General features: G+C 37.9%; 2 protein-coding genes across 6 annotated transcripts; both read right to left on the bottom strand.

Annotated features, from left to right (window-relative positions):
* Positions 1-148: 148 nt before the first annotated feature.
* sycp2 (synaptonemal complex protein 2) lies at positions 149-12,778 on the bottom strand. Of its 4 annotated transcripts, none has more exons than XM_087781084.1 (43): positions 12,615-12,778; positions 12,213-12,249; positions 12,019-12,153; positions 11,830-11,961; positions 11,655-11,759; positions 11,461-11,485; positions 11,239-11,324; positions 11,091-11,179; positions 10,972-11,006; positions 10,766-10,908; positions 10,631-10,683; positions 10,511-10,556; positions 10,119-10,223; positions 9,993-10,053; positions 9,772-9,920; positions 9,626-9,700; positions 9,377-9,466; positions 8,895-9,008; positions 7,708-7,771; positions 7,519-7,564; positions 7,128-7,207; positions 6,666-7,054; positions 5,970-6,088; positions 5,860-5,896; positions 5,737-5,795; positions 5,615-5,660; positions 5,355-5,514; positions 5,224-5,288; positions 4,987-5,154; positions 4,713-4,826; positions 4,419-4,532; positions 4,128-4,272; positions 3,593-3,858; positions 2,936-3,202; positions 2,795-2,840; positions 2,548-2,661; positions 2,276-2,454; positions 2,023-2,117; positions 1,823-1,922; positions 1,651-1,709; positions 888-966; positions 617-673; positions 149-487 (listed from the first exon to the last, which is right to left on the bottom strand). In XM_087781084.1, the coding sequence occupies exons 2-43, from the start codon at positions 12,234-12,236 to the stop codon at positions 416-418; spliced, it is 4,407 nt and encodes a 1,468-aa protein (XP_087637210.1). In that variant the 5' UTR covers positions 12,237-12,249; positions 12,615-12,778; the 3' UTR covers positions 149-415. The 4 variants fall into 4 exon arrangements, with proteins under 4 accessions (XP_087637210.1, XP_087637213.1, XP_087637212.1 ...); XM_087781087.1 differs by having other exon boundaries at positions 4,128-4,209; XM_087781086.1 differs by having other exon boundaries at positions 5,355-5,511.
* A 198-nt stretch (positions 12,779-12,976) lies between these two features.
* On the bottom strand, positions 12,977-14,845 carry ppp1r3da (protein phosphatase 1, regulatory subunit 3Da). Of its 2 annotated transcripts, none has more exons than XM_087781403.1 (2): positions 14,694-14,845; positions 12,977-14,347 (listed from the first exon to the last, which is right to left on the bottom strand). In XM_087781403.1, exon 2 carries the CDS (start codon positions 14,323-14,325, stop codon positions 13,429-13,431), a length of 897 nt encoding a protein of 298 aa, XP_087637529.1. In that variant the 5' UTR covers positions 14,326-14,347; positions 14,694-14,845; the 3' UTR covers positions 12,977-13,428. The 2 variants fall into 2 exon arrangements, with proteins under 2 accessions (XP_087637529.1, XP_087637530.1); XM_087781404.1 differs by having other exon boundaries at positions 14,716-14,845.
* Positions 14,846-15,005: the final 160 nt, after the last annotated feature.

Below are 15,005 nucleotides of genomic sequence, written 5' to 3'. Positions count from 1 at the left end.
GTCAACATCTTGTCAAATCTGAACAAATAATAAGGGATAATACGTTTCATTAAAAAAGAGTTAAGCAGATTAACATTTTATAATTTATTTAGGGTTAAACAAACTTAAAAATGTATATAACAGCAGAAAAATTATGGTGTGTAAACAGTAGATTACATACCTTTTTTTTTTTAAAGAACATTTAAATGAATGTAGACACAGTCAAGATTCAAGTTAAGGTCAAAGCACCTAAAAACACAATTCAGGTCAGAACAAACATCTACCTTCTCTAAAAGCTTGAACAAATAACCGCCACATGAAAACACTTATGAATTAATAACTGTGGTTTGTAAAGGCGAGCGGGCTGCAGAGCACAGCACGACCTCCAAGTACCTTGTTTACAGGGCGAAAAACCTTCAACAGAACTCAGCTCCTCCTATATTCCGCCTCCGCCTGGGTAAAACAACGCATGCAGGCTGTGCTTGATATTCTGAATTTCCTTCTCTTGCTGTAGCGTGAACAGAAAAGCAGAACATGAGTCTTTATTGTCGTTACAGAAAGGCTTAAACAGTTGTCAGAGCCTCTTTTAAAAAATATGAGGTGACGAAACATTCGAGAACAAGTTATCTCTGCTCACCATGTCAGTCATAAGTCTGTCCTGAACCGACTTCATGTCTTTCCTCATCAAGGCCATCTGAAAACAGCAGGCAGAGCAGCAGGATGTTAGCAACGCTGACAAAGAATCAGACAATATTAAAATGAGGGCAATTTAACTAATGAAAGGCGTTTCAGCAGAAAATGGACGATTGGAATGAGAAGATTTTAAATCCTCTGGAACGTGTCAAGAGCTTTGATTTATAGCGGATAAAGATAATCATCGATCATCTAGTGAGATACTTGTGTCAAACCTGGGATGTGAATTTTCTCTCCTCATACTGCAAACTCTGACACATGGTGCCCTGGAGGACGGTTTTCAGGGTTTCGTTTCTACAGCAAAGAAGAAAGTGTTAAGTATGCGTTTGTTTAAAACACTTAAAGTTATTATTGACCATTTTCGCCCTTTACCTCTGATGAGTAAAAATGTTGACACACCTCGTTTCTGCCATGATTTGAATTGCTAAGCTGTGATAACTTTGCCCAACCCGAGCTTGATCAGCATTTCAAATTCTAATATTGTTGTGTCAAATATTAAGCCAAAGTAGTTTCTGAGATAATACTACATTACTGATAAACTAATTAGGGTTTGTCTTCGGTGCTTCCTTATATTACCCTCTTTCTCTATGGTAGAGGATAGTAAGGAATTCTGTAAAAAGATACATTCATAAATTGTAAAGCTCACCACAAACTTCTCAGTCTGATTATTTGAATTAGACATAAACTATTTGAGAACTACTGTACTTTGGAAACATAGTACTTTAATTGTGGCACACTTAAAAAAAGAATACAGTATAGAATGACAAAGGCTTTGCCTAAACTTTAGCATATACTAGATATAGAGACCTCCTTCATATGTTTGCACGACAGAACTGGGATTAGTCATAAGTTAAAACATCTCATCACATGCTTCTAAAAACACAACTGTAAGGACATTGTCAGAACTTAAAAATATAATTTAGACATTTTTCTTCCAGGGGTCACAGATACAAACTCATAAAATACAAGTATTTTTACCTCTTGGTTTCTTGCTCACGATAAGAGTGTAAAGACTTTGACTGTTTCTTCCAGTACAACTGTGGGAGGACAGAGCAGAAGCCGGTCACACAGATTCACTTGTGGTCAGACAGACACAGGAGTGTTTTAGTCATGAGTACAAAACCAGAAGCCAAATCATCTTGTGACTTACAATCAGGTCTTTCTCCATAGTTTTTAGGGTCAAGTCTTCCTGTTCCAGTTTCTTTATCTCCCCAAGAAGGATCTTTTCAACCTCTTCAAGCCTTTGAGTTCTTACCATCACACATAAGTAAATGTAAGTAAATATTTCTATATCGCAGATGTAACATAAAGGGTAGATAAGTATAAAATGTATGCAGCAAATAACATTACCTGTCTTTGTGAACATCTATATTGAAGGAGGACACGTGTTGTTGCACAGTCTTCAGAGACTGCTGGTTGTAGAGCTCCATCATTTTAGAACGCATCTAAATACATGATAAGGTTATGGTTCAAGAACCTCAATAAATAAATCCCATGTATATAAAAGTATCATATTATAGTAATAGAACTGCTTTTATGCAATACATTGATGTAATAAATGTATTATTTATGTTAACTTTTGTTTGAATGCACAAAAGCACACCTGGCATTTCTTCTTCAGTTCAATGTTGAGTTGTTTACAAATGTTCGGTTTAACGTTAATTTCTTCCACCTCCTCTTCACCGTCAAATTCAAAGTCTTCATCAGCACCACCTGCCGCTTTAGGGCTCACGGTGATTGACATGGCCTGGCTCATCTCAGCTGCTGCAGATAACTCAGTGACTAGACGATAACAGGAGGAATGAATCAAATAGAATAAATCAAATCAATGTGTGTACAACTACAACAAGCACAACTGCAAATGAATGATCTTACAGGACTTGAAGAGCTTTCTTGGTTTCATGCGAAGTTCGCTACGTGATTTCGACTTGTTTTTCTTTCTCTTTTCTGCTTCAGATTCACTGGAAGAAGCCGGTCCTGCACACGGTCCTGGACAAAACAATAACGATGAATTGTTTCATTTTTTCATACTGCTGCCCTGGCATCAAGTGATTTCATGTTTTATTAATATTGTTTTATCGACATTATTTATTTTAACTGAATTTGATGTATTCACACAGACCTGAAACAAAAGGTTCTGGTGTCCTGTCATCGTTGGAGCATGTTTTCTGTCAAAAAATTAAAAAATACATGAATATAATGAAAAGAAATTTATAACCACCACCACCATTTCAAGTGAACTTCACTTGCAAGAACAGCCTACCTCTTGAAGATGAGAACCAGCGTTGCCACCAGTAAAAGTCTCCATCACTCTTCTTGCCACCACGGATGACCTGCAGGACGACTGGCTCTGTGACACCACTGATGACACGCTGAAGCTACAACGACAGTCACGGTTGATGGCAGCTTCACGCAGAGGTGACAGAGGTGGTGAAGGCATGAGTGGCTTTTCTTGCTCAAGCAGTGTTGACGTCAAAGGAGGATGGGGGGTCAGCGATTTAGGGGGAGGTGGGAACTTCCGGGAACCTTTCTGGAAAAAGACGAGAAAACGTTTGACAGTTTCAAACTGCAATGGAGTAAAATAATACATTAGTAAAAGTTAAAAATTTGGCAAAAAAAATTAGCAAGGGCTTCTCGGATAAAACATCTTCCTAGAACTCTACAGTCCATGAGACTTGTAGTTTAAGATTCCCCTTAAGCTGTGACTTTCCATCCAGAATGAGGAATTGTGACCTAATTCCTACATAAAACGCAGCTGTGTTTGAAACCACCTGTTGTCGCTGAACACATCATTCAAAACAATCATTGGTGAAAAATAACTTTTCTGTAAAATATCTTGTTTGAATTTCTGCGCATTTTACAACATGATGCTGTTTTACTCCAAGACAATGTGTCCTGATGTATATAATCAAACAATTACCTTGAGGTTAACGCAGGTGAGTGATGCGGTACTGTGACAGGTAAGTGGTGATAGAGAATGAATGGAGTGGATTGATGAGGACTTTTTACGGCCGCAGGGCGACTTTACTTTCTTTCTACTGCTGACTGAAGAGTGAGGTTTAGGGACCTGCGCAGTGACTGAGAGGGAGTTATTGTATGGGTGATCCGAGTAGAGAGGAGGAGGTGATGTTGGTGATGTCGGCAGAGAGATGGACAGAGCCAAGTTCCGGGATGATCTATCAGCATCTGAGGAGAAGAATGACATACACAGATGTTCAAGCAGCAAGAGGGAGGTTAACGTTTATATGTTTAATTCACTATTTAATGAACTAGCACAATTTCCCTGGTTTAAATTCTACATTTACATTTATAGTCCACATTGAACCAACAAGCAGACCAACTTGTCTTAATACAAACTTTTTACATTCACTTTTTACATTTGTATGCAATGTGGGTTTTAAATGTAATGGACCGAAAGTCCACTTAAATAGTCAAATGACTGTTTTATCTCTTACGTAGAACCTTCTCAATTGATGATGAGGCAGAACCAGAGGCACAACGGGAAGCCTTGGGCCCCTTCAGATCGTGTGTCTGTTCCTGGAAAGAAAGAGATGTATTGTCCATTCTTTCTGTTCCATCAGGAGAATAATCGGGCCTCAGCTGAAAACAAAGCCAAGAAATAAAATAAAAAATGTATCTCTTCTTTTTTCCAAGTACACTCTATGTCCAGTCATTATCAGCATTCAATAGTGGAAGTAGTAATAGTTGGCTCTGACCACAGAAGAAAACCATTGATATCAACATACCTTGTGAATAGAAAGAATTTTAGATTCATTCTGGTTCTTTCTGTCCAGAGTCCAATCAGTGGTTTTGCTTTTCCTTCCCCCTGCATCTTCGGACCTTTTCTTCTCAGTCTTCAGCTGATTGACATTGTTTTTCGCAGTAAGAAATCCACATTAACGTTTATTTTTCAATATAATAATAAATACACCAGTATCATATGTTCAAACTGACAACCGTGATGATTTTTGCAGCATTCATCAAAAAAAAGCATTTTCATTTTTGATTTAAATTATTATTATTTTTAAATTATTTTCTACCTCTGAAAGAGGAAAGTCCATCGATGTCTTGGGTGAGCTGCTGGGAAAGTTGGGCTTTGATTTTGTTTTCTTTCTCCAGCAGGCTGATCCATCGGTTTCGTGATGCATCGAGTACTGATAGAACATAAACGATAAATATGTTATACTCAAAACGTTGAAAAGGATTATTTAAAATCCAAACAGACATGCTGTTTAACTGAAAAACTTTTTTTTTTTTAACCAGGATAGTAAGTAAATAAGAACGCTTGAAGCTAGTATTTGTTGCTAGAAGTACTTTGGTCGCTGACTGGCTGTCATCCGTGTCCAGCTCTCTGTAGCTCTTGTCATTCTTGGCTGCTGCTCTGCTGGGTCTGCGTCTGGTGACATGAGGTTGTTCCACACCTGCTGCAGACTTTGCAGGATTGTTTTGCTGCTGCCGAGGTTTCCTCTTGGAGGCTTGCGGCTTAACAATTAGTGACACACTGTGGTTAACAGGTGTAATGCATACGTTTTAGACTTAAAAACCAGGTACCAGACTTTTCCTTGGTTTTCCTCTTATCGGCATTGGGGAGGCTTGTGTAGAATCCTGGTGGTTTGCTGGCAATGAAGAAAGTACATTATTCACAGTGAACTTAAAATGGTGATTTTGTTGTATGTTCACACCAGTCTTCCTAGAAGTCAGCACAGTTTTAGTCTTGCTTGGTGCCTGCCTGCAGTATTTGGCAATTTCCGGCCTCTTAACAGACCCTTCCAACCAGCTAACATCCGTATTGATGTTTTCTGTATCTGCGTCACTAAATAAATTCCTTTTCAAGTTCTTCTGCTGCAACATAAAGTCAAACATTCATTTAAAAAGTAGAAATCTAGTCCAGTGTATCTTGGGACACAACAGATGGATGGACATTATAGCTTTTGCTCCTAACCTTTGACAAAGAGTGCGCTTCAACGTTGAAAGCAAAAGCATCGTCTCTGTAGAATAGAATTGATGAGTATAATCAATTTAAAATGAAAATTGAAGCTTTTTTGAATCATAAATCACACTGACCTTTCCTTCTGAAGATTTCCTTTAGATTTATTTATACTTAGTCCTCCAAATTGTTCAGTCTTGAAAAGATGGCATTTGTTAAAATCACAATAATAATAATAATAATAATTCTTTAAAACTTACTTTGAGATTCGATGACCAACTTGTATTAAAAACTGGTCTGTTACAGATAAACTATTTTAGTTGCGGTCAGCAGGCATACACGTAGTTTTCTTAAGAACGATAATCTTTACCTGATATTGAGAGGAGGCATTAAAAGTTGAGAGATCTTTTGTGTTTTTTCCAATCGGCCGTTGTACTCGTAATGGCTGGAGATGTTTTTCACCATGTTCCCAGCAACTTCTGCATTTCTCTGTATCCAGAAGAATGACATGGAATTGTGTTTAAAAACGTTTTTTGTTAAGTTAATGCCATATTAAGCAGTGAAAAAATGAATACAGAAAACAAAAACAGATGTGACCCTTATATTATTATGTTATAAAAACATTTGGCGATAGAAAATATAAAAATATACAATAACACATGATTGATAATGTGTATTTTATCTCTAGAAACTTTAATTGGTTTTTCTAAGTAAAATTATAAAAAGTTTTATGCAAATGTAAGAATAAAAAGTAAATAATATCCTTTTAATTGAATACAAGATGAAATTAATGGAATGATGAGATATTGTTAAAGATTGTTAGAAAATAGAACATTTTTTTATTAAAACATAAGATGTGCGCAATGATCTAAATAACAATTTATAGTGTTTAGAAAACAAAAATCAGAATAAACGTAAAGATCTGTGCAGATGGCTAATATCATTTTAGGTTTCTTTTAAAGCTTTGATTCATCATCATTATTTTTTATCTTGCTGCATGCGTGTGTGTGTCTATCCGTAACTTTCGACCTAAATATTAAGCGTACAATAGACTTTAATAATGTACCTTCTCTTTATTATTTCCTGCTGTGTCGGCCTTCTTCTGCAGACTTTTCCTGGATCTGGTCTGTTTTTTTGCCTCAAAAGGAACATTTTGTTTGACTTGTTGGCCTTTGGTTTTCGTGTAAAGTGAGTTTTTCTCCTTTTGAGGTGCCATTGATGTAAAACATTCCTCTACGTAGTTTTCTACCACATTTAAGACCATGTTCTGATGTTTCGGAGGATCCTGAGGCAAGATATTTCCGTTCCTTTCATTGAGCACATCTTGAAGTTTCTGTGTGAGTTTGCTATGAAGCATCTTCTGGTTGATGGGGCTTGAATTTGGAATTGACATCTTGACAGAATTAGGAGAGTCCGCTCTTATTTTTGCGGAGTTTTCAGAAACTGAACAAGACTCTTTAAAACAAGAATTTAACATCAATTTTCCATCAAAAATATACTTGATGATAGATGTGGAGACGCGTCTTACCCAGTGATGGCACAGAAGTCATTTTCTGTGTTGGCATCATTATCACTTCAGAGACTGACTGTTTCCTCCACCTAGTAGATCTTCAACATGATGTGGACAAAGTGAAAACATCATGTAAACAGAGTAGGATCTTATCGTCTTTTCCATAACCTCTTTTTCACTTTCACTCAGGATTAAGCTGAATACGTGGCCTGGTGTACATTAGGAAAGGTTAGCAGGACATTGTGGATCTTGTCTCGTTCAAATCACGTTAAGCACCTTATTTCTAAAATATTTGTCATTTTCATTAACAGCACAGTAACTATTTTTCAGTACAAAACTTCCAGTAGCCATCTCGAAATGACATTATCTGTTTCCGGTCCAAAGGGGAATTCAAATCGAATGTGCTTACGTGTGTTGTCCAGGCATTGGCTGTGTGTCGGGCACAACACAATCCTCTGAAGAGAAAATAAACCTGGGTTAGGTAAGTAAGACAATCGAATTAAATGTATTCTCATTATATATTAACACTTTCTACACAACTTGCTTCTCGTTTTTTTATAATGAAATACTCAATAACATACTAAACTACTGTAATTACCTTGAGAATGTTTGTTTGGCTGTTTTTCTTGAACCGTTTCTACAGCTTTTTCATCAGGTACACCCTGTTGAACAATCACACATGAACAGAAACAAAAATACACTCATTTAAAGGACAGAAGTACATTTTAAAGAATCATACATTTAAAGACAAGTTGTGCACACTAGAGCTGGGGTCAAAACACACTGTGACAGCGTGACCATTCAATAACACCTTCAATTCTGCTTTTGTGTTGCTCCAAATTTCCCGTGGGAAAATCTTTATTATTACAGGTTTAAGCCACTCTTCAAGCAGGTGAATCACATGAGACATGTCACATGATGTCATTTCTATTCAAAAGATAACAGAGATGAGAGCACATCTCAACATAGCCAAGGGCTGCCATCAGCTCAGTACACTTCTGAAATAACTTCATTTACACAATAAAGGAAGAAAAAAACAATACAGTATTCCTCTAGAAGACGCATCTCATTAATGATTCTTTATAATAACCAAAGGATCAACAAGAAAGTAAACACAAAATGAAAGATAGTAAGAAGGTTATTGTGCGTAAAAACGTCTAGACTAGTGGTTCTTAACCTGGGTTCGATTGAACCCTAGGGGTTCGGTGAGTCGGTCTCAGGGGTTCGGCAGAGCCTCCACCACGGAGGTTCGGAAACACCCGAATTATTGTGTAAATTCTTGATGACAGACCCCGCTTGGCCATCGCTGGCTACAGATGATCACGCTACACTGCTTGGCCAATCAGTGCTGAGGGGAATTTAGTGCGACTGTCGTGGTAGTACGACGTGTTATTCCTTTGTTCATATTTTAATCCATACTAACTATGTTGGGCAAAAGAAGAAAGTGGTCGGACAAATATGTACAACATGGATTCACAGGAGTGATCTGCATGATTTTCAAAGTTGAGCAACTCTAGTCTCGCACCGGCAAAACTAAAGGAACAATTTATTTTTCATTAAAGAGGGGTTCAGTGAATGCGCGTATGAAACTGGTGGGGTTCGGTACCTCCAACAAGGTTAAGAACCACTGGTCTAGACTTTGTTGCCGGGGGTTACCGTTGTGACCCCGTACTAGAGAGAAGCCTAATAAATGTTTTCTTCACCTGGCATTTGTCATTTGTTTTCTTAAAACTATACATGAATTTAAAGAACAAGATCATAAAGTGCATTTGTTTTTTTTCATACCTGAGAATCTCTTTTCTGGCCCACTTTGGAAAGAATTCTAGATTTATGACAACTTCCATCTCCAGTGCTCTTGATGAAGGTGGTTGACTTTGAATTCCTCCTCTTTGCTGTTGCCTGAGCAGATTTGTTCAATATTGATAATAAAAAACAAACATAATAAAACTGTTTAAAACATTTAAAGTTGAGTTAAATGATGGGAACACATTCATTTAGGTTAATTATTTTAAACTTTAACTTAACAGTCAACAAATGTACATCGTGGATTCATCATTTTAGTATCTGCAACGTTCACCACAAAGATTTTCTCAAATATTATCCTTGTACACTAGAAAAAACAATTGTTGTCTTGTGACATATAATTGCCATTTGCTGTTACAATTTTTTCATTGTTTATTACATGCAGCTGTATATTTAGAGTCTTTATGTGTAAGTCTGTTCACAGTATCCAAGTGAGTAGTAGAGAATATAATAAAGAATGTTACCTGTTCGCTGTCAAGGCTGGAAGGTAGACAATATGGTGCTGAATTATTCTGACTTTCCACGAGAGATGTTTGGCTCTCAGGGATAACAGCCTTTGTCAGAAAACAGGACATCATGTGTAATGTTGGTTATAAATACATCTTAACTTTTGTAAAAAGAATAGTTGACCATTTCTCAACAATTAACTCTTTGGAACAGCTATAGTCCGAGAACTCAGGAGGAATCGTGCTGCCACTTGTTCTGCTGCTTACCTGAGAGCTGTTGTCCACCATTTGAAAGTGGATTTCAGTTTTTGCTACAGATGTTCCCTTCTTTGCCATAAAACCCTGGAAAAAGGGTTCATATTTAAAATATTGCTTTCTAATGTTGAAAAAAATAAATAATTCTATCTGTTTACCTTTTGTTTATTTTTCCCAAAGATCCTACAGACCGCCTGCAGAATGTCAAGTGACCGGCTAAAGTGAATGGAAAGACTGGATCCTGCTACCGAGCCCAAATTCAAGACGTCCAATAGATGGATTTTTAGGACTTTACTTTTACCATTCTCTGAATGAAATGAACAGATGGACTCTGTAAGGTATTTACATTTTGACTAGTCATATTTCATTCATACAATACCTGTGACACTGTAGCTTTCCACTTCATTCTCAATAACGGACAGTGTTTCCCATTGTCCCCCCTGTGATAAAATATGTTTAACTTGTTAACTTCTGCTTGAGTATGACATCACGTGTCATGAGATACCTGAGCTTCATCTTCAGCCAAACAGAAGTAGAAGGAAATACTGTGGCTGCCAACGTTGAAATCGACCCAGAAATCCTCAAGTTTGTTATCCAATGGCATCAGCAGCTGCGAGGAAACCAACAAGTAAACCAACGAGTAAAGCAACGAGTAAACCAACGAGTAAACCAACGAGTAAACCAACGAGTAAAGCAACGAGTAAACCAACGAGTAAACCAACGAGTAAACCAACGAGTAAACCAACGAGTAAACCAACGAGTAAACCAACGAGTAAACCAACGAGTAAACCAACGAGTAAACCACAAAAGCAAAAATGACTGAAGCACAGATCGATAGTAGATCGAAGCTTTTACATCTTGTACAATACAACGAGTATTTTCTAGGTTTCTACTGACCTCACATTTGTCCAGAAAAGTCTCCAAACAGGGATAAGAGTAAACTCTAATTAGAAAAGAATAAAACACAATAATTTAAAATAAAGATTACACAGTTTCAATAAACAAAAATGCGTTTACCTCCTCATGTCTCCCTGCATACCATTTATCAAATTCAGAAACTTTCTGCAATCCTAAAATAACACATTGATTGGAATTAAATTGAGTTGAATTGCAAATATCCAAAGATAACATATATTGTAATGAAAACATTACTGTTTCAAAATCTGAGTCGCAGATCTTCGCAAAAGCATTGGCCACGTGACTGCTGCAGAACCACTGATCTGCCAGCTGCCTCCTCTGGTTGGAAGTCACCATCCTGCACAAGGACTCCACCAGTGCCGTCTGAAAGTCGTAATCTTATACAAAACAACTGGTCAACTTGTCATTAGTGAGCTGAGAAAAGATCAACAATAACATACCACCATTGTCCAATATCTGAGCAGCAAGTTTGATCCTATTAAAGTCGTGTAGAACAATGCAGAGAAATTAACATTGTGTTGATAAACACAATATCTCACTTTATAACAGTTTAACATACATCATGTCTGAGGTTTCCTTTGATGACAACATAGTCTTTTTAAGTGCTGCTGGTATTTTGTCCAGAAGAATATTGAACTTGCGAATTGCCTACAAGAAAGGAAAAATAGTGACTGGCATGTGATTTTAGAAAGAGAAGTTAATACTACCTCTTTTCGGATCAGGATATAAATTCTAGCATCTACCACCAAATCACCAAGCAAATACAAGAAGGACTCAGAAACGTCACATGTTCCTGTAAAACAGAGATAATGATTGTATTGACATTTGAAATTAAAAGGTTCGACAACCATTTCCCTAGACTTGGAAAAACATTAGCTTTTCTAAAAATTATACATACAAATGCAACCAAATATGGAAAAGACTATTACCTTTCCTGCATGATCCGTGGACTTCCTACAAAAAGATACATTACTTAGTTTGTTAGCAAAGACAAGTCAACAAAGACAAAAACTGGAGAATGTTAAAACCAGCCCTGATCACATGAAAGGTGTGTCTTCTGACTTCACAAGAACTTAAGTAGTAATACGAAGAGGAAAGGTTTTAGTAAGGCCACACTACTTACTATTAAGGTGTCCAAGAAATCCTCACAAAGGTTCAATAAGGTTAGATTCCAGTTTGGGCCACACTGTATCCATATGAGTCTGCATTTCCCAAACCACTGCACCATGTGCACACAAACATAAAGGATCAAATACAGTCAATGCACGGGAAACCTTTTTCAAAAGAGTTGTACTTATCTTCTCAACTAAGCCCTGGTTTATTATTCCAACCAGCCCTGGAGCAGAACCTGCGACTTGTAGATTCTTGCCGTGTTTACCAATGACATCCAGACACAGAGTGGCTGCAGTAACGGCTTGTTGGTCTAAAGTCTATAAATGCAGTTTGGATCAAGAACAAGAGAGTCGTCTCACACGCGACAGTCTTACCATGCACATTAGTTTATCCAGCTTGGACAGGAAGTGTTTGGAACATTTTAAAGTTTTCCCTTCATCCGCCATTCTGTGGAAGAGCCGTTCTTCGAGGTTCCTGCTCTTCGATAAATCTTCGATCAACTTCTCTAACTGCAGGAAAATATTGACTCAGAAAAACATTCAATCAAAACATTCTTAGAGATTCAAACCTGTATGTCTTGCCTGGCTGCCATGTTGAAATGACTTCTGTAAAATATGGATAATATTGATCACTGATTATCTCTGTTTCAAACCATAATACATTTTAAATAATCTCAATACACATTTCTTAGACGTTCGTGTTTTATGTAACATTACAACAATATCAATAAAGTTGACTTGGTTGAGGATTCAGGATAAATGGTTTGTTTATAAAAGTAACCATTTAAAAGTTGATACATGTTTATTAACTATTCTGTGTGCATTTTATTTTCTGAGATTAGCCACTTAAGCTAACAATGCAACAAATATGCATATGGCGCTAACACGTCGTAATTATGATTATCTTTTCAATAAATACACAAATAACGTAATACAATAATCAATACAGATAGTAAAAGTAGTGTACTTACCTGGAATATTACCTCGTTTCGTCTAAAACCACCAACTTTCATCAAATATTTTCATCCATTAATCCGCGCCAATTATTATTCCGCGCATGCGCACTTCATCGATGTGGTTGCTGATGTCGTCATCCGCTAAATGACGCGAGGATGTTAAAATATATACGTTTGGATATGACGTGTGTCTCTGAATAACGACGTCACGATCAGTTTTGGATATGACGTGTGTCTCTGAATGACGACGTCACGATCAGTTTTGGATATGACGTGTGTCTCTGAATAACGACGTCACGATCAGTTTTGGATATGACGTCAACAATCGAGCACCGAGTTTCCTAAACAATCACAGTGTCTGTAAAGATTGAAACAAGTTTAAAGTGAAATTATTTATTTAGTTTTAGAACGATTTACAAATCTTTTCAATAAACATGATTATTAAAATGTTAACTGTGGCGAATCACAGAAATGTATTTTTACCTCTAGAATCAAAACATTTCCATTTGGCTTTGAACAAAGTTATTTGAAATCCAAACAAGAAAAGACCAGACCTGACAATAACTCTAATGTCAACATTTCACTAGAGATCTATTATGGACACGATCACATTAATTTACAATTTGTCATAAAGTGCTGTGAGATACAAATTAAATACAAATGTGCAATTTACAGGAGAATCCTAACAAGCTTAAGATTTAAGTGCACTTAGTATTTGTATATAACCAACTTTTTGTGTCTAATTTGAGACAAACTTATTATCTTTTACAAAATAATGTAGATATTTCCTCAGAATGCAAATATAAAAGTGCTAAAGTTTTTCAGCATTCTAAACAAAGTGCACCATGCTATCTTGGCATTCTTTAGGTACCGTCAGTTTGTAGTTATGACAAACTAACTTATAATTCTGCCCAAAATTATTATCCCAGAACTCCTGTCCACTCACTCTGTACTGTATGGCAAACTCTAGCGTGGCCCCCGGCTGCAGGAAGGGGGGGACGGGGAGATGGAAGCGAAACGTATCACAGCTGAACTGTCCTCCGTCCGCCCAGGTCCTGGTGTTGGTGCTGACCCACGAGGCTCTGGTCTCAGCAAAGCTCTTCCAGTCGGTGAAAGAATAACGAACCTGAACGTCTTTCTCAAAGTCCAGATTGACCACCTGCGTGATTCCTATGACGCCGAGTTCAAAACACAACACTCTCTCTAGACACACGTTCTGACTGCGGAGACAACAGAGGAATTCAGGACGATCTCCGGGTTGCTGGTTCAATGCTGGCTTCAGGTAGGGTAAGGAGATCTCCAGGTGGCGTCCGTCAGTCATCTCCGCTGCCATCAGCAGCCTGAAGGTCACATGGTGTGGTACGAGGGGTTCATCTCCAGCCTTGAACAGTTTTATGTCCTCCAGGTCGAGCCCCAGCGAGTCGACAAATCGAACCCCGACATGTTTGCACGACTTGTTTCCTTTGGGCGGCGGAAGAGAGTAGGAACGGTGGCGGATGATGGGTTTAGGTGGAGGTTCACAGGAGAGGCTTCTACGGAACTCTGGGGCTCTTGGCGCTTTTGGACTTGGAGGACGGATTTGAACTGGTTTCTTGTCTTCTTTGGAGCTGCTGGCCCGGAGCATCTGAGTCAGGTTGACAGTGATGGAGGGTCTCGCTGCAGCACTGAAGGATCCAGGATCTGATGTGGAGATTCTCTCCTGTCCAATGAACCATCCCTTGTCCATGGTGTGAAGACGTCCAGGTGACCTGCACACACAGGGTTCGTTACACAGTGTTGACATTCTGGCTCAATGAAAGAAAGAAAGTCTTCATAATAAAACAACTCAAATCAATCTTGTTAAATTAACTTCTGTTAAACGAGCAGATAAGTGGGCGTGGCCTCTCGGTGTACGTGCAGGAACGTTCAACTAGAAAACAAACGAGTCGGTTGATCAATGACAACATTAATGTCTAATAAAACACATATTAGCGACAATCCTCGCTCATGTCAAGTGTTAGAGAAAAGACATTAAAGTGAAACACGATCCAAGAACACTTGACTCTTGTTCGTCTCTCACCACTTCATCCTAACACTCTTTATTTAAACAATCACCTGCTTCGAGGAGACTATTCACCTTCATAACTCTCCAGTCCGTGTGGAAGATTGAAGTTGACTTTATATGGCGATCATCTAGTCCAGTGTGAAGCTGCAGATGGACCAGAACGAACCTGAGGTGACCTGGACTATTGAGTTCTAGCGTAACATCAATGTCTTTAAAATGTCTTGCTTTATTCGTATTTCTTACATGCATACTTCCGCTTTTACTCTGCGGGATTATGCGATGTCTTTAACGTGCATTATAGCTGCTGGTTTGCAAAAAAAATCTTGTTTTAGTAGAACGATGGGCGGGATGGACTACAAGTC

This window comes from Callionymus lyra, chromosome 19 (assembly GCF_982586985.1).
Source record: "Callionymus lyra chromosome 19, fCalLyr1.hap1.1, whole genome shotgun sequence".
NCBI lineage: Eukaryota > Metazoa > Chordata > Actinopteri > Syngnathiformes > Callionymidae > Callionymus > Callionymus lyra.
This window is presented reverse-complemented; position numbering and strand designations above follow the sequence as displayed.

Excerpts from the sequence above, each read along its gene's own strand:
- sycp2 (XM_087781084.1), bottom strand. The coding sequence starts at position 12,236 with ATGGCAGCCAGGCAAGACATACAG. Across the intron at positions 11,007-11,090 it reads AAGGAAACCTCAGACATGAT|GATCAAACTTGCTGCTCAGA; the intron begins GTATGTTAAACT and ends CGACTTTAATAG. Across the intron at positions 7,565-7,707 it reads GCCAAACAAACATTCTCAAG|AGGATTGTGTTGTGCCCGAC; the intron begins GTAATTACAGTA and ends TTTTCTCTTCAG.
- ppp1r3da (XM_087781403.1), bottom strand. The coding sequence starts at position 14,325 with ATGGACAAGGGATGGTTCATTGGACAGGAGAGAATCTCCACATCAGAT.